The sequence below is a fragment of the Letharia lupina genome, assembly GCF_014066315.1.
Source record: "Letharia lupina isolate WasteWater1 chromosome Unknown contig_23, whole genome shotgun sequence".
Taxonomy (NCBI): Eukaryota; Fungi; Ascomycota; class Lecanoromycetes; order Lecanorales; family Parmeliaceae; genus Letharia; species Letharia lupina.
This window is the reverse complement of record NW_023502992.1, coordinates 124,356-147,483: the sequence shown is the minus strand read 5'-3', so window position 1 is coordinate 147,483 and position 23,128 is coordinate 124,356. Positions and strand designations below refer to the sequence as shown.

Below are 23,128 nucleotides of genomic sequence, written 5' to 3'. Positions count from 1 at the left end.
ATACATTGCTGAACCATCTCCTATGTAGCCTTCACTCGCCCATTCGTGGCTAACATCTAGACTCCAACCCTTCACCACCCTCCTGAGACGTCTCGAATACTATATCAGCAACGACTACCTGGGCCATCATTTCCGTCTACACTACATTCACCCTCACCCTCGATGTCCGCTCCTCTACCTCTCCCCACTTTCCTACGCCGACATCTTTCGTCTCCCTCGAGTCATCTCCTGCCTACTTCAGACCTGTCTTTCTACATCTAAGCTGCCCACGCCGCCGTCCCTGGGTCCATACTATGCCGTCTTGCATAAGCGATGAAAGAGCCGATGATTAAGACAGCATTGCTTGAGGTATTGGCGGCGGGGTAAATGGATACGGAGGTTGTGGCGAGACAGGGCAAAGAAAGGAGATGTATGCGTGCATGCACCTGCTACGGCTGTCATTAATCCGTATCGATCTTGTCTCATGTTAGCGCATGGGTATGAGCGAGGAAACAGGGATGGCTAGTGGGAAGATAGGATATGGACATCGAAGCTCTGGCGGACTACGCTACGGCACGGAGAAGGTTTGATGTGTCACACGGAACAAGACATGACCAGCCGATTGGTCAGTGTACACTCAAGCGAGTCCAGCGGGGAGTCACTCTCTCGTCGAGGGGTCGTCAAGGCCAAGCGCTTCTGCTCTTGCTCAACCCCACGACATCGGTTTTTTTGTTTTGCGCTGCATCTATGCTACTTACTCGACAGCGGTATCAATGACAATAGCACCTTATTGTGAGCATCTAACTAGAACCCGAACGTTACACAAAGCATAGCAGTCTCTGCACAGGGTCCCATTGCCTCTAACCACTACCCCGGGAGCGAATCTGTACCTATTCAATTCCCAGTGGATGTAAAGGCGAAAGCCGTGCTTCTAAATGGGAGTGAGAGCTGCTGACATTTTGAGGCACAATTTATTAACGTATGTCATATCACCAATGTGATAAGCAGACGCAGTAGTGAATTAGGTCGCTCAAACCCGCAGATTGAAATGTTCTCTTAATTCCATCAAAGAGGTTTGTCAAAATTCTTCTTAAGCGCGGCCGTTAATCATTCACGGAATGAGATGACATGCAACGGCTTTGCCGATTATGCCACCGCCACTTCGGTGATACCAACAGCCCAGGCTTGATTTCTTGCCTGCCGACAATTAATGCTTCTTCGGTCATGACAGAGGATTCTTTTGAGCATCGTCAAAAAACCTTCGACATGAATACCAATCATGTTGTCAGACGTCCGCCAAGTGCGGAGCAGTAGCTACAGTACCAGACAGCGAACGGATTGGCCCTTGAGGTCGGTGCCGACGGAGGGCTGTACCGACGTTGGCCGCTCCGAAACTACTTCACCACCTGGATCCATCCACCTGTCGAGATTGGCCCTTGCACAGTGGCGCTAGGTCCGTGTTTCGGCTGCCCAATGGCTGCTTTAACCAGGACGTCCTGACCCTGATATCCAGCTCGACACTCTACCCGCCAGATCGTTACCCTGAAATACTGGCTTTGCACCGTCTGTTTTAGAGTAACAATCATTTGACCTGGGGTTTTGCTTTCGGATCGACCATGGCGAGGAACAAGGTGGCCATAATCCCGGATTGAGCTCTGGGGGAAAGAAGGCGCTGCCGATCGCAATGGAACATTTAAAACCTTAGCCGGTGAGGGATGTCGGGTGGTGACCCCCGGGTACGGAGATCCAAAGGGACGAGCCAGGATGTTATGGATCCCTATGGAAATATCAGACGGATACCTTGACAGCGCAATATTGATGCTTTGGCCAGACTACCGTCGTAGATGATAATCTGGCGCTGGATCCTGGCATCGATCAAGTCAGCATATGCTCTTTACGCGTGACAACAAAAACAACAATAACAACAACCGAACGAGTTATAGTTCATTATCGCAGTGGTCTCAAAATCCACTCAAAGCCACCGTATACTTTGAGGCAAATCGACCGCCACGTACCTTATCTACCTCATCAATACTCCATCACATCGACTCCAACATTCTCGATTTATCCAGCAAGTGGAGAAACATGAGATATCGTTCGCTGTAGTAGCGGATTAGAATGTTCAATGCGATTTTCAAGCCCTTTGGCAGCAAGAACGAACGACCGTTAACGAAAAGATTTCACTCTTCTTCTGGCGCTGATCTAGGGGTATATACCGCACCGCAGGAGCAATGAGTTCACAAGTCAATGCATTACGCCTAAAGACGTCGGTCACAAGTTGGGAATATGCAACTCAATAATACCCTTGTACAATAAGTAATCCACACGGCCTCACCCTACTGTGAAAATGCATCATTACCTCCTCCGATCACCTTCCCGTTCCCACCCCACTATCCGACCAACGATTCAACCCTTCGCTCTTCCTTCCAACCTACGACATTGTACGCAATGCCCCTCTCTTCCAGCCTCGTGATGCGGAGTTCCGTATCTGTTTCCGAAACCGCCGTAGCCATGCCGCCAAACTCTGCCTCGCCTTCCGCACGTATCCGGTTCCTCAAAACAGTCCCGAGTGTTCGGTACTCTACTATACTCGGTCACTTGACAAGCTACGACCGATCTCACGCGACGGACGCGGATGTTCGATCCCCGGCTCTGGCGTTTGGTCGGATGGTCCTTCGAGATCTCTGGCTACCTGGTGCAGGCCTGTGTTGTACGTACGGACGGACGGACGGCAAGCAAGCACTCGCGAGCGCCCCGCCCTGCTTTTCTACACACACACACAGACACAATATCTACTACTATACCTACCATACGACCTCCCTCTCCATCTCCATCTCATCCATCCATCCATCCATACAACCATCCCTCTCGAGTCATCATCCCCGTAGCACCAATCCCATCACAGAGTCATGTCCGTGCCTGCCCACGTACATAATACCAAAAACCGCGCCATCCTGCCGGCTCAACGGCCGCACTCCGGCATCGATACTTGAGTCCGAGGCGTAGGGGCGTAGGTAGGTAGGTAGGTTTATTCAAAAAAGCGCTGGGTTGGTGTAGGGGGTTAGTTGTACGGAGGCACGGTTTCGGGAATTCGTACGCCCCGGCTACGTGGGGAGATCGCATGGTTTGGGTGTCGAGGTGGGCTTCTGAGGGCTGTGGTCGCTGCTGTTGTGGCTGTGCTTTTTGCTGTGCTTTTGTTTTGTTTTGTTTTGTTTTGTTCGTTTGGTAGGGTGTGTATGCGGGTGGGGTTGGGGGAGGGCGGTGGTTTGGGGGGGGGTTTGATGTGGTGGTGGTGGTGGTGGTGGTGGTGTTTGGTAGCGGGGAGGTTTGCGATAGGGTGGGAGTTGTACGAATAAGATTGAACAGAATAGGAATAGAGATAGGGATAGGAAAAATGACTGATAGTCTGTGCGTCTCGTTGACAAGGTTAAGAGCTCATTGGTAGAATTTACGGGTATGATTTGCAGAGGTGTATCTACCTACCTACCTGTCTTCCTTCGCACTCCAAACGGACAACGACATTCTGGGTCACTATGACCTTGACTGCCTGCTTCGCGCTCTACTCCATGCATGCCGTTCGATTCGATCGTAAAATGTTTCCGTTTCAGAGACGGATTGGATGTTACTTACCCACTAACATCTCTCCCAATGTATTCTTCATCTGATCTTTTCGGGCTTCGTGCATACGATCTTCGATACCGTCTGTACGTATATGCGAAGAAGATGCATGGCAATGATATGGAAAGGGTTCGTGCTCTGCGTACTACAGACGGACCGATTCGAGTGTTTCATGAATGTGAAATGGTTAGCGACTCAAACGTCTCAAATTTCGCTATCTAGACCCTTTGGGCCTCGTGCGTAAGATTTTGAATGCGCCTGTTGACATGTCACCCACGGCCGTACGGAATCAATGGATGCGCGAAGAATACAGCCTGGTCACTCTTATCAACCTCCACCTTTCCACATCCCCATCCCCACCCCCACCCTCACCCAGTCTGCTCCACCCAAATGCACCTACGGCACAATGCAAACGGGCAGCACATCCAACACGACCCCCACACACCCGCTCGCCACCACCGGCCCAATGAACAAATCGTCCGTCACCGCAAAGCCGGGACACAGCTGCAGGACCGAATTCACCCCGTCGGAGCACGTGAGGGCGCCGGTCGCTACGCTGCAGACGACTGGGGTGTCGCTGGCTTCGACTTCGGCGGGGGGGTCGAAGAGGAGGAGTTGGAGGCCCGTTCTGGTGAGTGGGACGGGGTGGGTTAGTCGGTGGGGGTTGTGAGGAAGGAGAGGGAGGGGAGGGGAGGAGGTTTTGGGGAGATGGGGGCTTGGAATGAGTATGGGCGGGAGGATTTCAGTTTGGGACTGAGGATGGGAGTCTTACTGGCCTGGAATGCGGAATGCGATTTGACCGACCGAGTCGATCATTAGGAAGCCGGTTGATGTGAGAGAGAGGACACCGGCGGCGGAAGGGTCGGTGAGGCCGTTGAAGCCCACTAGCTCGCCGTCTCCGTCGTCGATCTGATCGTAAGTGCCTTCGAGCTGGGCACCGTTCAGAACCACCGGGCTCGCTAGTTTCAAGATGAACTTGAGGGTTTCGGAGTCAGCACGTCGCTTCTTGGACGCAGGTTGGAATCTTGAAACAAAAAAAGATAACTCACAGTCGGCAGCGCATTCGCGCACTCCGTGACGGTAGACGAAGCAGTAACAGTGACCGTGGAAATAGTAGTAGTGACGGTGGATGCGGTAATGGTAGTTTTGACAATGATTGTAGGGGCTGGACCTACGACTGTGGAGGTTGTTTTGACCGTTGTGGTAGAAGGGCTGATGGAGAGGCAAGAACAGGCAGAGGAAATCTCGGACGAGGCGAAGGCGGACACGTAGGAGGGAATGGGCTGGTTGTTAATGTTGCGTTCAGCGAGTTTTGGGGAGATAGCACGTTTGGCGGGAGCGGAGGTGATGCTGTAGATGACTGTTGGGGTGGTGGTGGTGGTAGCTGTAACGGAGCTGCGCGATGGTGTGTGAGTTTAGCAATTCGGATTTTCAGGGACGCACGGTGAGGAAATATAACGTACACCTTCGGCGTGACTGTAATGGTGGATGTCACCGTAGAAGGCTTCGGCGTTGACGTCGTGGTCTGTAAGAATCAGCAATGTTTCCCCAGGGTCTTTGCTGGCTAGAAGCAAGTCACGTGCTGTAGCTGAAGTAACGGTCTTCACTGGTATTGAGATGAAGGAGCTGCAGAACGATGTTGCAGAAGCTTTGTACTGGCTGAGAACACTGATAATGACGGTGACGGCCTTGCACTCGTCCACGTTCCTGATCTTGAGGTCATTCTCTGGGGCTGGAGCACTGAACGCGGAACCGCTCAATGCCAAGAGAAGGCTTAGGGCGGTGAAGGGTCGCATGATTGGGATGGAAGACGACTCGGAAAGAGAACAGTATGTAGAGTATAGGGATGGCTCCCAAAGATACGAAAGAGCCTTGTTGACTTAAGAGAGGGAGACACCAATTTTCAAGTGCAGTCAGCGAAAGCTGCAGACCGGAAAGCAGATTTGAGGGTGAGCAAAACCTTGGTTCTTATGCTTGAAGAGGCTGGTCTGGGAAGAGAACCCATCCAGTAGTTGTCGACCAAAGAGACGGATGTCCGAGCTGGAAATGCACTTGCTTGGGTGCAGGCACAGGTGCGCGCGGGGCTGACCAACAAATGCCGTCTTCATAAGCCCAAGATGGACAGAGTGAGCTAGTGATTACGCCACGAATCATACCTACAAACGTCTGCAGGCATGGAGGTGTGAGACTTACTCGGTTCATTGCACGTGGAGGAGGTGACTGAGGTTCATTACCTGCCTCTTTAGTCCTGGTACGACATCTCGCCGTCGGCATGAAGGATTGCGCACGCCACTGATACTGTAGACTTCTGGAATCAGCCACAGTAGGATACTTGACATAGAATCAACCGAAGAGCTAGTGTAACGGTCGCTGACTGCTCAAAGCCTCATTGGTTGCATGTCCCTTGACCCGTGTCTGGCTAACGAAACTATAGATCCCGTGAATTAGTGCTTTCGGCAGCGGACCCTGAAGCACGCTCTCGTCTAAATGAACCAGATTCGGAGAAGTTCTTTTCAGTTGAGAAAAACTGTCGTTGTGAAAGCACGGCAAAGGCTACAACCACTGGAGAGACGCGAAGCAGAAGAAGGGTAAGCTGGTTTCGAAAGCAGCCTGCTGCTGTTGAAAGACAAACATGAATGAATGAGATAGCGTTGTGCAGAGTAGTAAATTAGTTGATACTCAGATCTGTGCGAAGCAAATTAGCTGAGATGAGGTGAACGCAGATGTATGGTGCGACAGGTGTTCTGAATTGCATCATGAGCTATGGCAGACGTAGGTACAACCTCTGCATGTGTGAAATGCGTTGGCTTAAGCAGGGAGATCGAGCCAGCTTTAGTCCTACATGAACAAGGAAGACTCAATCTTTGAGCTTTTCGAATAACATTGTGGGGGGCCGATGGTTTTATGTGGACGGTATCGATTGAGAATAACACGGTGGACCACCTTGACCGCTGCAGTGCTCCGGCACTTCGAGGTTCCTTGCAGTGCGTGCGGGGCCTCACTGAGGAGTATTAGCTTCACATCTGAATGGCCCTAGACTAAGCGCGGATGCGCAAGAACCTTTGGGTCCTCCATTCATAAGAAGTGCCGCTAGGACAAGGGCAAAGAAGGCAATAAGAGCTTCATCACTTCCAAGAAATCTAAGCGCATAAAGCCCCTGTGACAAAAGAGTCCGGCAACCTCTGGCTTGAATTAAGTCTTGCTCTAGCTTCGAGGAAGTTTGCATTTCTGTCTACTGTTTTAGCCCTCGAGGGAGCCGTAACGGCTTTCGGAAAGGGAACGGATCGAGAAAAGGGAACCGTTAACGTTGATGGAGAGCTCGAGGAGGGGTTGAATTGAATCGCGTAGATACCGAAGCGAGCAAGGGGAGTATCGAGTAGATCTGCTTCACAGCCTAAGTAGAGAGTGGGATACTCGTGAGCATTCCAGAATGACTGGATCAGATTGTTGATGCCCTCGTATCGATCGGGATCGGGAATGGCGAGTGGATTTGGGCGACCGCGTGGGAATTACCAGAAGCTGAATGCTGAATTAGAGCGAGAGCAACAATGCCCGATGTCGAAGCGAGAGGCATTTCTTCCACCTCAATCGCTCAGTGAATGTGTCAAGCAGAAATTCCTGCAGTGCACCTAACCAGCAGTGACATCAATGCTGTGTATTACACAGTACTCCCGCATTTTCTTTGCACTCTATGGCATTCGGACATCACCGTCGAGCTCACTACCCAAATTCAACCCTCTGAGAGTCGAACCAGATTGATGACGTGGCCCAGGCGTGGTCTTCCCCATTGCTCGTTGTATGCCCAGCTCTTTTTCGAATACGTCACTGCGTTGTTCATTTGCCAGAGGCATTGAAACTCCCAGGATATTGGGAAGGTCCTTGAACGCGGGGAAGTCGGAGACTGATGCTGTTACCACATGGATGTCAGCCAAAGAGCGCGATGGTGCGTAAAAGGAGTATGAGAGGAGAAGGAAGGGTACACACCAGTTGGACCTCATCCTGAAGTGCTGGTTGCGATGCGCAATGCAATAGGACGCCTTAGCTAGAGGAAGAATGACCATGGCATGTCCTGATCGAGTATCGCAGAGCCACGTCGAGCCTCCAATGATGGATGTTGCCGGAGTCCACCATCCCAACCACCAGACATCAAACCTCCCCCCTGGGACTTGAATTTAGGCTTGCACCACTCCTCATCATGGCCGCGACGATGCGAATACTTTGGCGATGTTTGTTATGCCCAGATAGTGTATAGCAGCATCACTGTTTGCCGCAGAGAGTGACAGGCACAGAGAGCGCCATGGGAAAGAAGGATGAGTGAGGCTGAGGAGTTCAGGCGAGACGGCGCCAAGACTCGTAGGGCGGAGTTTGGATCCTTTACCTAAATTTAAACTCCTCAACATCTCAGTGTTCAGGATGTCAGCTCAACTCAAGTCTATTGATCCTTCCAACAATATCAGTATCGCATACATCATATCATTGGATCGACTCAAGGAAGCTAAAGGACATGACAGGATAGGTACGTCTTGACTTGCCTAAGCTACGGCACAGCCTGCTTGCTATCTACGCGCCCCTGAAAAGAAAGCGCATGTCTTCTGCATAACTGCATCAAGCGTCGAAGCTCAGCCTCAAAATAATGGCCAGATCTTCAAGCACGGACCAAGGCGTGATTGAAGAACCTTTGACATCTTCTCCTTCATATTTTCATCATCAGGCTTTCTCATACCTAATGCCTAATCTTCTTCCCTCTCTTCTTCGCCGTTTTCCCCCTTCTTTTCTTTACCGACGAGCTTGACCAGACCATCAAGCTCCATAGAAAGTGGACCCAAACTGCGCAATGTTTTAGACTCGAGTTTCACGTTGCGATTCTTTTCATTCAGACCGCAGAGATAGCACTCCTTTTGGTCGCTCTTCCGAAGCACGATGGCGTGGATTTCCGACCTCACCAACTCTACCCTGCACAGTACCCTGCAGGTGACTCTATCTACCTTTAGCTTTCAGGATGCCCTCAAATTCTCTGGCAGCCATATGCCCACCTCGTCCTCAAATCCACCATTTCTATTCCACAATGGTTGTCTGCAGGACGACGGAACTCAGAATTGTACAGCTTCTTGCCAGGACCAAAATCAAATATTTGGTAGTCTGGACACCTTGCATAATTGCATGGTGTATCCGACCGTAGCTGATCTGTACGCGAGGAGCAATCTGAGTAACGCTAGCATGGCCGAGTACTACAACATACAGAAAAGCAAGAGGGGATCAAATCTGTACAACAATATCACTACTACAATAAAACAATGTCTGATCGATTATTGCACTATAACCCTGGACGGGTCTGGCTGTACAGAGGGTCTAAAAGAATTTGATGCGGACTTTTTGAGGAATTCGCCGTCCAACTTAACAAGTACCTTCTACATTTACGACAACGATGAAAGTGAAAATGAGTTTGATTTTTGCGAATACGTCCCCAATTCCTTCAATCCAGATATCGGTGGTATAGGGGTATGATCATTTCAGTGGGGCTCTATGAGATCTGCCTGCTAAGATCTGGATAGGTGTACGTATCATATTGGATCCAAACAGGGCTTGCTCTTCTCAGTTTCGTTTTGGTGGTCTGGTGGAATTGGGGCGTTTATTACATGTGCCTAGGAGCTCTTCTCTTACCACGCGGATACAGCAACGCCAAAAAGATTGCCCAACGAGTAGGAAACAACTCCAGAAACAAACACCTTCCCAGCCTGACGGGGGCGCTGGCCGAGTTTCAGAAAGCGCAATGCTTTTTCATGCTAGCAATCAACATTGCAGCTCTTGTCAACAGGAAAGGCGGAGGATTTCAGCCAAACAGCTTGCAGCAGTTGTATAACACATACATCCTCATCAAGAGCATCTCCATCAGCGGGTATCTTCCCGTCACCTTCACTCTCTTCACACTGCACCTAGTGGACGTGGTGTCATGGTACCTCTTGGTATTGTCGATCGTCACTGTCCTAATATCAATCGCGACTCTCTTCGTCATTGGGAACTTTAGTCCTAGTCAGGGTGACCTGAATTACTTGAGCCAGCAGGCATTAAGCGGCGGGCCTGACTCCTGCGGGACGAGGAACCTTGGCGTGTACTGTTATAATCCAGTTGGTGGAGCGGAGGACTACGGCTCAGTTAATCCTGCCAGTGGAGCGTACTCCATGTTGGCGTTCTGCCTCGTTGTTCTCATCCTCCTTGTTGCGCATCAGTACCATGCGTTCAAGGATCCGTCGACAGGACAACCCAAGCCATGGCTCTCAAGGGCTCTTGGTGCTTTCTTTCGGAAGTATGACTTCAGTCTTCGAATCATCCAATTTGGACTTGCACTGATCTCTATCGGTCTGAATAGCTACGGTGCGTCCACATCTTTCTCGTCATCCGATTATGTTCAATACTAACGCTCAATCGTGCAGTTACTGATTCGTATGCCTATGGTATCGGAGGCGAGCTCAGTGCTAATAGATACTATGATGAGGACGGGAGCTTCCTGTCGGCAGGCGCACCTGAGTTCGTCATCTTTGCCTCCTGTTGGTCTCTTTTATTCGTTCTTTACCTGTTCCTTACCTCAACTACCGCCTATACACGCACCCAGAAGCCAATGGGCAGATACTTCAACCAAAAGATTGCTTTTGCTGTGGACTCGTTGTCTGCAATATTTTGGTTCGCTGGCTTCATTGCCCTTGCACTGTTCTATCAAGTCCTTGGTCCTTGTGAGTATGAAGGGTCAGGTGCCTGTGGACCCGTAATCACAAGTGTCTTCGTGGGAGTCTGTGCTTGGTATGGAAGTTGCTCTCGCTTTACTTAAGAAATGTTTGTTGACAAATGGGCAGTATCACCTTCGTCGCAACAACAGTGTTGGCTGCGCGTCACATGCTTCGTACCCGTAATGAACGTTCCGAGAAGCATACTCGTGGGAAGCAGTACTCGATCCTACAACACTTCAACAACCACCGCCTGAAACGGCAGCTATCCGAGAAGGTCCCCTCGTGGAAACGCCTTACAAGAAAGGTACCGTCATGGAAGCAAATATCACGCAAACTGCCCTCATGGACCAAACACCCATTGATAATCGACACATACACAAGGCTCCAGCAAAACACCATCCCCACCATGAAGGTCCATACCCGCCGTGCCTACCAAGACGTGAAGACCCACGCATCTACGTTGGACTTGCCTTCGACAATTACATCCGCCGCGTTGTTTTCAATGTACCTCATTTTCTTCGGCCTGTACATCCATTGGTTCAAGATATTCATCCAAGATCTCGAGTGGTTCGGCTACAATGGCGTGGATGTGAATTCTTGGAGTTTCGGGCAGGTCGTTGCGATCACGGTCTGGGCGGAGCCGCTGTGCGAGTATTTCCATTTGGAGTTGCGTGAGTTTCCCGACATGCTCGACTCTCCTCTCAACCGCAGGATCAAGATTGGAGCTTGAGGTTCATGGTGAGACAACCGGCTAATGAGGCACGACAGGCGGCATGAAACGCGGTTTCGAACATCGCCTCTGGGGCTACAAAGTCGTGAAGATAAAGCAGCCGGATGCGGAACGAGGCCTCGTGTCCACCTCCTCGTCTTCCGTTCGTTCACCTTCACCAACCGCCTCACTCGATGACCACGAGATCGGCGAATATGGCAAGTTGGGCATTGTCGCATCCCCCAACGAGGGCGATCCGGCCCAGGACGGCGAGGATCTCGATCAACAGGGAGGCGGCTGTAGCAAGTCTGGGAACCTGGAATCAACGATAAGGCCGGTGCCGGAGTCGAGGGAAAGGAGTGAGGAGATAGAGGAGTGCGGACGAGTAGGAGGAGAGTGGCAGATTCCGGAAACGGTCATTCTGACGAGCGAGTCCATATCGCCGTTTTAGTGTTTGTATGTTTTGATACACTGTTCTTGTACTGTTTATAGATATAACGTATAACGCCTGAACCGCGTGTGCATCTGAAGATGAGACGAAAGATCACAAAGCGAGATCACATTCTAGCGGCTGGATCCCACGTTCGCTCGCTCTTTGGTTGAATACTCATAGGGAAGGGACGCGTCTGCTGTGATGTCGGTACGGTACAGATTAACCACCACCATCAGCAGATAGACTGGTGCTCCCTCGAAGAGGAGAGAATATGTGCAAAGACTTTGTTTTCGACGAGAGAGGAACCGGAGCACTCTTCCGACCAGCGACAATCGTACGCCAAGAGACTCGAACGGTCTTTGGTTGGAAATGATGTCGATATCAAGTTCAGCATCCTTACCTGCCTCCCTCGCTGCTTGTTAGGCAAGCATCGTCGGGCTCTCAAAACCCGCGATTACACCAATAAAGAATATATATGCTCGACTGAATTTGTCTATCTCTCTGTCTAGCCCATCGAGCTCACACAACCACCCCCCCCACCACCACCAACACTACGCTCCCAACTTCTTAAACCTCAACAGATGGACGTCCTTACCCCCGCCAATACACAAAAGGGGTCCCACACCACACCACATCACACCAATCCATCCCGTCCCCTCCCATACCGCAACACCCCCCATCATCGGCATCCCATCCCCCTCCCCTCTATACCCCACATACATACATACGCCTCCAGCACCGGCTCGTCCCCGCCTTGCCCGCCTTGCCCTTCCTCCCGCAACCACGCCACATGCGCATCGGTATCGTCGCCGATGACGAGCGCAGGATGCGACATCGACTCCGTGCACGCGCGGCGCGGAGAGGGATGTCGACGCCGACCGCGTGCAGTGTCTCTAGCACCGTTTGGCTGACTGAGGTGGGAGTGTTGGGATGAGGTTGATTTCCGCGTCGTTGTGGGTGGGTGGGTGGGGTCTTGGATGTGGAGGTCGGTGGGGGGTGCGGAGGAGCGGGGAGAGGGCGATGGAAGGGAAGAGTCGGTGTGGTTTCCGTTATCGAGAGGGAAGTGTGCGGGTCGGGTCCTGCGGCGTTGGAATGTGCCGAGGTCGGGGCTCTGGTGGAGGAGTTGTTCGAGTTGCTTGGCCCGTTTGGGGGCTTGTTAGTAGAGGAGATGGGTTTGGAGTTTTGGGTGTTTATGCGTGGGAGGCTGGAGAGGGTTGGAGAGGGTTGAGGTTATGGCTTGAGTGCGAGGTGCGGGAGGGGATGAGGGATTGATGGTGAGCGCGATGGGAGTTTGAGGATGTGTGGTTGCTTGTAGGTTTGAGTTTGAGCTGAGGCAGTGGGGGAATGATTTGTGATGTTGACTGTGCTGTAGACGAAGTGTGGCTGCGAGCTGGAGACAATGGAGGAATGGTTTGTGAAGTTCCCTGTGTGGTCGACAAAACCCATTTTCGTGTTATTGGGCTCTCTTTGCATTAAAAACTTTCATGTGCTGTGCGTAAGTTTTCTCAATTTATCATTGTGTGAACACCATTTGCTCTAGCACAACCTCTGCCATTTCACGATCAGTTCTCGTTGGTGGTGGCAATCACCTGCTTATAGCGGCACAGCCTGCATACTTTGCCTGCTTTTGCGTCTGCGAGTGGATGTATTGGCATGGGTCACTAGATTCAAAGCATGGTAGAGACAGAAAAGTCAGGTGGTCTTGAGAAAATTACGATATCATGGACCGTTCTAATCTCTAGAGCTTCCGTCGGTGGAGAGGCATCCAGCCTTCTTATTGAGGCCGTGGGAATCAACTCCTGCAGAGCGCTCTGTTGCTCCTTTTGTTTGGACCCGTCACTGTGACGCACTTTTTCGCAGCTGATGTCCCGGAAGAGCGGCACTGGAAGTTGATAGGATACTGCCTGCCTGATCAATCACTAATGGGAATTGAGCCTCGTAGTACCCAAGACGTACGACCTGATATCAAGAAAAAGACCAGCAGTATCTAGCGCCGGTGCCTAGAGTCGAATTCAAGGACCAACGGTACCTAGCATGAGTGCCCCAACGTACATCAAAAAACTTTCAAGGCCGTTGCCCGACCATACGCGAAGATCAAAGAGTCCGTACTCTACCATCTCCATGAAAGCATCACCAGCGGCGGAGGCGCCATGACCAGAGAGAAATTCAACGTATTGTCGGTCGTAGGTAGCGATATTAATATAAGCGTAATAGCCATCCATAGACACCATCCATTTTTGGAGCCTGTTCAATGACCTGTAAGACTGAACCTTCTGACATGATACTGAAGCTCACCGTTCCTGGTTTCCGCCATCTTTGTCTTTGGTTCTGTTTTCCCTAGCCTTAGATTCTGCTTCCATTCCCTTCCCTTTGCGGGCCTTCTCGGTCTCTTTCTCGGTCTCTTTCTGAGCGAGAACGACGTTCGCAATAGTGGGACTGTGGGTTAGTGGGTCTATTATGAGGCTATAGCGTTGGTGGCTGTTTGATTAGCCGTTTTATTATTATGTGATTATGCGATATGTGATAGTAGGGAGATAAATAGGTATAGCGAGTATTATTTGTATAGTCATTATATTAGAAGTAAGCTTTTTATTTAAATTATTCTCTTTAAAGCTATATTATTATTCTTCTTTTTTTTATAGTTAAATTTATATATATTAGTCTTTATTTAATTATTATAAGTATATTCTATACTCTTATATATTTTATAATAGCTTTTGCTATAATTATTAAGTCTAAAAAAGTAGTTATATAAATTATACTCGTTTTTAAGATTATTAAAAAGATCTTTAACGTTATTAATAAGGTCTTTAAAGCTTCTAAGACTAAAAAGATTATTAAGATTAAAATATCTTCTCTTCGCGATGAGATCTTTATATCTAAAATGCTATTAAAAATTATTATTTTAAATGAGATTGATAAAAACGCTTTCGTCTATTAAGGAGTTTAAAGTAAATCTTATAAAATTAATAGTCTAACTATTTAAGATCTAAGAGAAGCGAAATTATTATTATTATTATAAGGGTTAAGTTTATTATAAGAACTAAGTTTATAAGTTATATTACTATTATTATCGCTATAGCTATAGCTATAGCTATTATTATTATTATTTAAATATATTAAATTCGAATTTATTTAACTCTAAGTCGGATTAAGAGGAAAGAAGAGGGATTTTATTTTATTATTTAAAAGGTAAGAAGCTCTTTTTTAGTATTGCTAAAAGATTTTAAAGTATAAATATTAAGTACTTTAAGTAAATCTTCTTTAATCTCTTTAAGATTAAAAATTTCGCTAAATTAGTTTATATATATATTATCTTAATTAAAGAGAATAAAAATGTTAATAGCTATAATTATATAATATACTACTTTCTTATATACTTAATAGTCGTTAGTCGCTTTATCTATATAAGCGTGAAGGAAGATTTAAATAAGGTTCTTTATATATATGCTATTCGTCTATTACAACTATCTCTTATCTATAAATTTAACTTTATTCTTATTTACTATCTCGTCTTTATTATTATATATATTTAGAGTAATTAAAATAATCTTAAGATTTAAAAAGTAGGTAATTAGAGCTATAGAGATCTTCTTATATTCAGAGGGATTTATATAAGTAATAATAAGTTAAATATTAATACGTTTAACTCTAATAAATCTATTATAATTAGAGAATCTAGAATTTATAGAAGTTTTAATAGAGGTAGCTATTTTCGCGAGCGCTATCTCTACTTATATATCTATTTAATCTATTAATAAAATTACTCGTTAGATAAATATTTTAAAATCTATAACTTAGTAATAAATATCTTTAATTAATTATTATTAGATAATTATATTATTAGATTAGAATAACTTTTAGAATATTTATAAATACTATAATCGCTATAGTATATATTTAAGAGATTTTTATACGCGCTATATAATCTATTAAACTCGAATTTACTTTATTAAAAATCGTTAATAATTAATAGTTAATTTAAATAGTTAAATAATTACTCGAATCTAATATTTATTAAAATTATTTCGACTATTCTTCGAAAGAGCGTTAAGATAGATTTTTGAGGCTCTATCTTAGTTTATCGTAATTAAAATTATCTATTAATATATTAAGTATTTTAAATACTATCGATAAATCTTTAAAAATAGCTTTAGTAGTATTATCTAACCGAGATTAATTCTTAAAACGAGTTTTAATATATCTATTCGCTACTCGATTTAATATTAAAATACGATAAAGATTAAAGATAAGTTTATAATCTCTTATTCTTATATAATTATTTAGTTAATAATAATATTTAGATAGAGTAGAGCGTATTAGAATATACTATATACGATAACGTAGTAATAATATTATTATAAAAAGACTTAAAAGCCTAATTTATTAAAAGATATTTTAAAGATATTTTTAGATATATATCTATCGCTATATTAAATTAATAGCTACTTGATTTTAACTACGATAAACGCTATTAAAAAGAATAATATTTATTATTCGAATTATATATATTATTATTTCTATTTAATCTCTTTATAAAGACTTTTATTTAGATTTTAATTATTATTCTTTTATAAAAAGTAGTACTTTACTACTTAAACGATTTCTTTATAATTCTTTTATTAAATAATAATATAATTATATACGCTTAGTAATTCGACTAGCTATATAGCAAATTAGACTTTTAAATTAATTATATAAAGGATATTATAGATTTTATAGTTGAATTTTTAAGAATTAAATTCGATAGTATTTATATATAGACGAGACTTTCCTCGAATAAGCTGATTAAAGCGAGAATTACGATTAAAAATCTTCTAAAAAAAAAAAAAATTTATATTAAGAGCTCGAGTTAGCAATCGACTTTTTTTCTTTCGCTATTAAAGTTATAATTTTAGAAAGAGTATTCTTAAGACGATTTTTTAATATTCTTTAAAGATTTATAGTAATTATATAGATTATAGATAATATAAGAGTAGATTTACTATAGTGAGATATCTTTCTAAAGTACTAAAATAGCGTTATCTTAATATATTATATTAATAGTCGAGTTATATAATATATATAGATCGATATATCTAAGAAATTTAATATAGAAGACTATATTCTCAATTATCTTAATTATATTTAATTAGTTTAACTTAAAAATATTTTTAATATTAAAATAATTATATATTATTATTTTAAAGATATATAATTTAAAAAAATAAAGATTATTTATTACGCGATAAAGCTATAACTATATTAGTTATAAGAATCTCGCTTAATTCTCTATTACGATAACGATATATATATTAATAGATTATATAAATTCTTTATATATAAATTAGCTATAATTCTATTACGCGATATAGCTATATTAGTAGTTACTTATAATATTATAATAGTACTTACTTAAATATCTACGAAGGCTAATTAGCTAACTAATAATTTGTTATATTTTCGATATTAAAAAATCGCTAACACATATTTATAGTTAAGAGGTCTTATATCTTCGCTAAAATAAGATAAGATCTATTAAAATATTAATATAATTAGATTATATTATCTCGAGAGATTATATAACTTCTCTAATAGAGGCTTATCATTAAAATTAGGAAGATATATATAATTTTAATAAGATTCTATACGATTTATTATATACTTATAGAGATTTAACCTCCCTTTTTAATAATTATAAATATTCTTATAGACTAAATTATTAATCTAAATACTCGCCGCGTTAAGTTAAAATCTATAAAGATATATCTTATTAATTTTAGATTAATTTATATAAATATAAAGTTCGATAATTTCTTAGTATTTTATTATTTTTAATTATAACGTATTATTATAAATAGTTAACGTCTTTATAGTGAAGCTAATATAAAGAAAAGGCGTTTAATTACTAAGAATTTATTACTTTAAATTTTATTTTATTTTAATAAGTTAATCTATGTTGAGACGACTCTATATGTCTTTTTTTATCTTATCTTCGCGGTATTTCTACGCGTAGGTAAGTTTATTTATAATAAACGAGATTTTTAATAAAAGAACTTCGGCGAATAATTTCTTATACGTCGCTTAATAAGGTTATTTAATGATTATTTGAAACTTACGCTTTTAGTATCTAAAACGAACTTATTTTATTATGAAATTATATTTACGATAATTATATTAGGCGATAATATATGCGTAGTTAAAGTCTTACGATATCTCTTTAAATAGAAAGCTTTATTTAATATATTGCTATTTTAGCTAAGAAGCTTCTTCTTTATTAGAAAGATCGTTATTAATAATCTTCGCGAGATGCTAATGTTATTTAATATTAAGGGTTATTATTTAGATTATTTTTTTCGTAGAGAGGTTATAATATTAGTATATAATATTAGTTTTAGTAATAATAAGATTTAATTATTAGATCATTAAAAGTTAGATTTCTATCGCTTATATATCGTTACTTATTTAATTTATATACTTAGAGTATTATTATAATATTAGTATCTTTTAGCCCGTTCGCGCTAATATTATTAGTCTCTACTATTTACTATAATAAATATCGTTAAAAATTCTTCTCGAGATCTTTACTCTTTTAAATAACGTCTTAAGTTTAAGAGTTTTTCTAGCGCTAAGGAATCTTTTTTAAGATTATCTACTTAGTCTAGATATTTAAAAAGCTCTTAGTTACTCTAGTATTAAATATATCTAATTATATATCTATATATCTACTTATATATATATTATTTCTATATAATCTTATTATTTACGAGTATTAATCGTAATAGTAGAATTATAGATTAATAAGTTTATTATAAGATTATAGCGTTAATAGCTATTTAATTAGCCGTTTCATTATTATGCGATTATGCGATATGCGATAGTAGAGAGATAGATAAGTATGGCGAGTACTATTTGTATGGTTACTATATTAGAAGTAAGCTCTTTATTCGAATTATTCTCTTTAGAGTTATATTATTATTCTTTTTTTCACCTATATCTATATATAGCTTTATTTTACTTTAAAGTATATCGCTTAGATATGAGAGTTTTTCTAGTGCTAAGGGGCTTTTTTCGAGGTTATCTACTTAATCTAGATGTTTAAAAAGCTCTTAGTTACCCCAGTATTGGATATGCCTAATTATATATCTATATATCTACTTGTGCATACGTGATTTCTATATGGCCTCACTATTTGCGAGTACTAACTTGCTCATAGATAAATGCAGCCATTTGCGCTGCTATTTGTCTTCTCACAGAAGGGTTTCCACCGCGAAAATCCCGCTTGACCTCCATAAAACCGTTACACTTGTCAACATCGAGGTGCATAATCAGACCGTCCACGCACGCCGAGTAGAGATAGGTCTCAGCGTCTTTGGAGATACTGAATCTTGCTCGGTCGTGATGAACACGGCCCGTGCGGCCGAGTAACCATGACAATACCATTATCAATGCCACCAAGGCAGCGTTGACTGTCTGCTCATCTCCCGGTGTGAAGTCGGAGCGCTCAAAGTCGTACCTGGCTCTCCGAAGGTCCGAGCCAGCTTCGGAAACGATGTCTTCCGGAGACTCCAGGTTCAGGCTGCTAAAGTCGTCACTGAAGTCGCTGAGTGGAGGCTCGCGATATGGTTCTCGAGACTTTGGGGTAGGCGTCGAAGGGACCGTATTTGAAAGTATTCGCTCGCGATAGTGTGCACTCGACTGAGTCATGCTCCGCGTTTTGAGGGGGCTTATAACGATCTTGAGGTCGGTTACGTCTTCGCTGTCGTCCATTTGGCGGTTCTCTCGTTTCGAGATGAGATGCAAGTGCTCCAATGCAACGGCAAACATGCCAGACTTCCTTGCATTTCCCACGCTCCAGCAGGTTTCGATGTTTCTCTTATCTTGTAAGAAAGTCCTCAAAAAGGCCGCATCAGTGTCCTTGTCAAGAATTTGCTTCATTTCCTCAAGCCGTTCCTTAGGGAACCCGCGACTTGTAGTCAACTCTTCAGGGTCTCGTTCGTCAATGTACAGGACGCGTAGACGAAGGTAATGTCCAAACTTGAATTTGCTGCCACTAACCAAAGGGGGACCAGCAGTCAGTGATTGAGTGTGATGGATATTATTGCGTGTGGCTGCTTGTCTCCAATCCCGTTTATTTCTTGGAAGCTCATCTGGCATCTTGATTTGCGTAAAGAAGAGCTGATACCGAGGCGATAGAGAGATGGAAAATCTGGCGATTGGACTCGCAAGAGTGGTAAAGCCAGAAGGTTTCACTTGGCTTAAGGGACGGAGTAGTGAATTGGATGAGAATGACCGTTTTCGGTGTTATTTATGTATATATCAGAACAAAGGTGTCATTCTGAGTGTTAGAAGAAGCATAGGTAGGATTCACCTCAGCCACTCAGGGCAACCTTAGGAGATAGACAGCACTGGTAGCACTAAGCCTCTTCCGGGCTGGCCGCCATCACTATCAGTAGGTAGAAATAAGTAGCAGCCAATGAAAGGCTGAGATACTGGGACAACATAGGTCAACACGCCCCTTAACCACAGTGACAAAGATCAAAGGCATGCTACCGGACTGAGAGTAAAGAATAAAGAACAAAGTGCCAAGGAAAACGCGTCAACAAAACTTGGGGCTCCTGATTAGTCATCTGTTGCCAACAACAACCACCAACAAACAATCCCCTCTTCCCTTCCTCCACCACTTCTTACATTAATTCCTGTCTTCTGACAACTCATGAAATCAGCCATCACCTATTCATTGTCTGTATTCTGCCATGTCCGTTGTAGCCGACGACGCCTGTTCAAAAATTCTCTCAGGCTTCAAACCCATCCACAGAGAAGTCTGCAAACTCGTGCCAAACCCCGCCAACGACCTCCCCTACAATGGGGGAGCCAGCCTCAGTCCATCGGATCTCGCAGCCATGAATATCGCATTTGATTCCAACGCGAATACCGCTTTCTGGGAACCCTGTGATGCCAACACGACATGCGCTCTGGAGGAAACTTTTCGTGACATTGAGGCCTCACTGCAAAAAGTTGAAACAGACATGTGCAAGAAAAATCTCGTCGAATGCAATTGTCCAAGTATTGAAGATGCATACAAATCAAGTGACCACTACCGCAGAATTCTTCAGCGGTCCATTTCTGATGGCTTGCTTTACAACGATGCTTTGGTCGATTCGTCTGGCGATGACCTTTTTCAGAATCTTCGGTACGTTACTTCCGCACCACCTCCTTTCTATGTTGTTAAGCTTACATAGATACAAAGAATCGCCTTTTACCGGACCCACATAGATATGCAGACCCACAAGGGATTTAGCTCGCCCGGCCGTCCACATATCACCATCCTTTCCATTCAGCCTCATCGAGCACAATCGCAAAAGGACCTTTTGTGCACAGAATTTTGGATGATGTATTACTGGGCTAACAAGCTTGCACGACGCGCGCTCCATACGACTGATCATTGCTTGCCGGTAAGTGTCCATTGTTTACTTCCTGACTCGTGGTCGGTGGATGACTGATAAAACGCGTCTGAAGATACGCATGGTCTCCCTCTGCGGTTACGAAGCTCGTGTGGTATCAGCCGTTTTCAGTCTTGGTTATCCGCGCTCCGTTGTAAGGGGGAAGGGACCTGACCCATATCAAAGCGCGAAATGCCAGATACACATTGCTGAGTACAGAGATCTTAGCAATCAACAGCACTTCCAGGATCTGATGGAGGAGTTGGCAGCTACGCCTTGCGGCAACGCCGAGGTGCAGCAGAAGTCGCCTAGAAAGAAGAACATCTGAAGGGCGTCTTGTCAGTTAACGGGCAGCTACGAGTTTGACTAGGGATATTCCCCGTCCGCTAACTTTTGGCATACGGTCTCGTCACTCTCAAGGAGTATGCTTAGGAGACAAATGCTGTGAAGTCAAGTCGCGCAACAAGGTCTCCCTACCACTTTCACCAAAAGTGATTCCACATTCTCAGTGGACGAGGACGGCCCCATCTTCAAAGTACGCGGTGCTTTTCTTCGACTTTAGGCCTGGATGGGTATCTCAACAACAAACAGTGGTCATCTTTAGGCAATGAAAAGCTATCACAGAATTGGCAAGGCACTAGCAGTAGTGCGGGCTAAGCACTGCCCATGTTCTTCGATGGTCTACATAGTTGCAATGCAGGCAGTGCACTGTCAACGTATCCTTGACAAAGGTGCGTTCTTTGTTGAACACCTCAGCTTGGTCTAGAACATGCTCTTCTCTCAATAGTTTGAGAATTAATCGACACACCAAAGCACAGTCTTTCTGTCACTTTCAACTCTGAACTGCCGACTCCAAGCTTTTCATTATTTAACCATTCAAAGTGGCAATGACGAGCTCCATAGGCCGAGCTATCTTTCCGAAATGACATTACCATTCTACAGGGAAAAACCGCCTCAACGTGACGGGAGTGCTTGTATGATGACAGACTATGGGGGCGACACAGGGAACCGCTCTGGTAATCCATCGACGTCTACGACTGGCGATTCGCTCACAATGACAGGCTAGCACCCCGTTGTCTTTTCACCCCCCTCAAGTCTTGCGATATAACAGTGCCCTCTCATTTCAAAACCCCTTTAACCTCGATATACTTTAGCTTGATAAGGCAATTCAAAGGGACAGATTATATTACAGACGGCTCAGAACCACCGGCTCACATCGTAGATGCCAAAGTAGGTGCTAGACACAGATGCTCGTCATCAGGACCCTCCATTCACACAATCAGTCAAATCCTCGCGCTCCCACTGGGGATCCGTTTGATGATCTACCGTCTGTCTGTCGTCGCGGGAGGTCTCGCGATCCTTATCGCTTGCAAACTGATCCAAAAAGAAGTCGCTCGGCGCCAAGAACTATCGTACGCCAGAAGCCCGGCAATCAAACTCACTTTCTTCAAATGAACAGTTCAAGTGGGACCACGCCTCGCCACAAACTTGCCCTCGACCACTCCCTTCAACTCCCTGACCATCTTCCCAAGCCCGGACTTACGCCCGAAGGGCCTTCCCTCGCATTGCAGCAAAACGAGTGAGAGCCCCAAGCATCTCACGTTTTCAAGCCGCTCCAACAGATCCAGAACGCCAGCCTCCAACACCAGCTCCGTCGCCCGCTCGTTGGCGACGCTCATTTTCCGCTCCTCCTCCTCATCCTGCCTCTCAGCGCCCTCGTCGCTTCCTTCCTCCCCGTCAGCCTCATCGTCGTCGATGTCGAAGGCCGGTTCCACTTTGACGCTGAGGGATGCGTCGAGCTGGCTGATGTAGGGGACTGGCAAGAGGGCGTCGACGAGGTGTTGGAGGATGTTGGAGACGGGTGGACGGTTTGAGCCGGGCCCTAACAGGAGTGAGGCAAAGGTGGCTTCGTCCTCGCGGCTCGTATGGTAGTTGTCGTCGACTCGAGATGGTGGGCCAGAGGCGGGCTTCGTCCTCGTCGACGAAGTTGAGATCGGCGTTGTAGGAGATCCGTTCGGATTTTGCGAAGGTTTGAGGATCCATGGTTCCACGGAGGTCGGACTCTCCAAATTCCAGTCTCTCGGTGGAAATCCGGATGTCTAACTGCGCGGGACAGGAACGCCAGACGCTGTCGCCGAGTGAGACGATGCCGTCCCACGTATCCGAGAACATGACGTCGCCCGGCCCGACTTCGATAACGAGATTCGAGTCGAGGAGAGCCGAAGCCTCGTTTTAGATCTGGCGG

The 23,128-nt window shown here is 44.8% G+C and overlaps 6 protein-coding genes across 6 annotated transcripts; 3 read left to right on the top strand and 3 right to left on the bottom strand.

Moving 5' to 3' along the window:
• Positions 1 to 3,993: 3,993 nt before the first annotated feature.
• Positions 3,994 to 5,393, bottom strand: HO133_006086 (uncharacterized protein; the record flags this gene model as incomplete). Its single annotated transcript, XM_037296989.1, has 5 exons — positions 3,994 to 4,225; positions 4,370 to 4,572; positions 4,647 to 4,992; positions 5,061 to 5,122; positions 5,181 to 5,393. The coding sequence occupies 5 exons, from the start codon at positions 5,391 to 5,393 to the stop codon at positions 3,994 to 3,996; spliced, it is 1,056 nt and encodes a 351-aa protein (XP_037147563.1).
• Positions 5,394 to 8,010: 2,617 nt separating this feature from the next.
• Positions 8,011 to 8,268, top strand: HO133_006085 (uncharacterized protein; the record flags this gene model as incomplete). The annotated part of the gene is made up of 2 exons (XM_037296988.1): positions 8,011 to 8,113; positions 8,135 to 8,268. 2 exons carry the CDS (start codon positions 8,011 to 8,013, stop codon positions 8,266 to 8,268), a joined length of 237 nt encoding a protein of 78 aa, XP_037147562.1.
• A 354-nt stretch (positions 8,269 to 8,622) lies between these two features.
• HO133_006084 (uncharacterized protein) lies at positions 8,623 to 11,479 on the top strand (the record flags this gene model as incomplete). Its single annotated transcript, XM_037296987.1, has 5 exons — positions 8,623 to 8,665; positions 9,244 to 9,969; positions 10,029 to 10,338; positions 10,446 to 10,990; positions 11,088 to 11,479. 5 exons carry the CDS (start codon positions 8,623 to 8,625, stop codon positions 11,477 to 11,479), a joined length of 2,016 nt encoding a protein of 671 aa, XP_037147561.1.
• A 7,149-nt stretch (positions 11,480 to 18,628) lies between these two features.
• Positions 18,629 to 19,597, bottom strand: HO133_006083 (uncharacterized protein; the record flags this gene model as incomplete). The annotated part of the gene is made up of 1 exon (XM_037296986.1): positions 18,629 to 19,597. One exon carries the CDS (start codon positions 19,595 to 19,597, stop codon positions 18,629 to 18,631), a length of 969 nt encoding a protein of 322 aa, XP_037147560.1.
• A 746-nt stretch (positions 19,598 to 20,343) lies between these two features.
• Positions 20,344 to 21,211, top strand: HO133_006082 (uncharacterized protein; the record flags this gene model as incomplete). The annotated part of the gene is made up of 3 exons (XM_037296985.1): positions 20,344 to 20,633; positions 20,691 to 20,895; positions 20,960 to 21,211. 3 exons carry the CDS (start codon positions 20,344 to 20,346, stop codon positions 21,209 to 21,211), a joined length of 747 nt encoding a protein of 248 aa, XP_037147559.1.
• Positions 21,212 to 22,343: 1,132 nt separating this feature from the next.
• On the bottom strand, positions 22,344 to 23,055 carry HO133_006081 (uncharacterized protein; the record flags this gene model as incomplete). The annotated part of the gene is made up of 3 exons (XM_037296984.1): positions 22,344 to 22,421; positions 22,485 to 22,982; positions 23,011 to 23,055. 3 exons carry the CDS (start codon positions 23,053 to 23,055, stop codon positions 22,344 to 22,346), a joined length of 621 nt encoding a protein of 206 aa, XP_037147558.1.
• Between the last annotated feature and the right edge of the window lie 73 nt (positions 23,056 to 23,128).